General features: G+C 36.3%; 1 protein-coding gene across 1 annotated transcript; it reads left to right on the forward strand.

The window, feature by feature from the left end:
• Positions 1–297: 297 nt before the first annotated feature.
• Positions 298–645, forward strand: LOC127081897 (uncharacterized). The gene has a single exon (XM_051022125.1). The coding sequence runs from the start codon at positions 298–300 to the stop codon at positions 643–645; it is 348 nt and encodes a 115-aa protein (XP_050878082.1).
• Positions 646–933: the final 288 nt, after the last annotated feature.

Here is a 933-nt window from a genome sequence, read left to right on the forward strand (position 1 = left end):
GGAGGTTCTTGGGATAACTTTCTACCATTGATCAAGTTTACCTACAACAACAGTTTCCATTTGAGCATTAGGATGACAACATTTGAGGCGTTGTATGATAGAAGGTGTAGGATACCTTTATGTTGGTATGAGTTGGAATAGGGTGTTGTGATTAGACCAAAGATTGTCCAACAAACTATAGAGAAGATAAAAGTGATCCAAGAGAAGATGAGAGCTTCACAGAGTCGCCCGAAGAGCTATCATGATAAGCGAAGGAAAGCATTTGAGTTCAAAGAGGGAGAACACATATTTCTAAGAATGACTTTGATAGCTGGTGTTGGTCGAGCTTTGAAGCCTCAAAAGTTCACACCATATTTTTTTAGTCCATACCAGATTTTACAAAGGATAGGAGAAGTGGCCTATCAGATTACTTTACTACCTCCACTTGCTAATCTTCATAATATATTTCACGTGTTCTTGTTGAAGAGATGCATTCTGAATCCGTCTCATGAGATCCAAGTGGATGATGTACAAGTGAAAGATAACCTAATTGTTAAGGCATCACCCATGCGGATAGAGGATCAGGAGGTGAAGCAGTTATGTGGTAAAGATATTATCTTGGTGAAGATAGCTTGGGGAGGACCAGCTAGTGGAAATATCACTTGAGAGCTTGAGAGCCAAATGAGGGAGTCGTATATGAATATGTTTACTTAAGGAGATTTTTTAGGGTACAAATTATTTAAGTGGGGGAGAGTTGTAACACCCCAATTTTTGAATGGTTATTTTATGTGTTTATTCGTGATTTTATTTTATGTTGATTTAATTATTATATGCGATAATTGAATTAATATGGGCGTTAGGGGTGTGTGACCTTTAGTTGAGGGTGTAGAGAGTAAGTAGAAGTTAATGGAATTTATTTAGAATAATTGAAGCTTATTTTAATAATTTAATAAT

The sequence above is a fragment of the Lathyrus oleraceus genome, chromosome 5, assembly GCF_024323335.1.
Source record: "Lathyrus oleraceus cultivar Zhongwan6 chromosome 5, CAAS_Psat_ZW6_1.0, whole genome shotgun sequence".
NCBI lineage: Eukaryota > Viridiplantae > Streptophyta > Magnoliopsida > Fabales > Fabaceae > Lathyrus > Lathyrus oleraceus.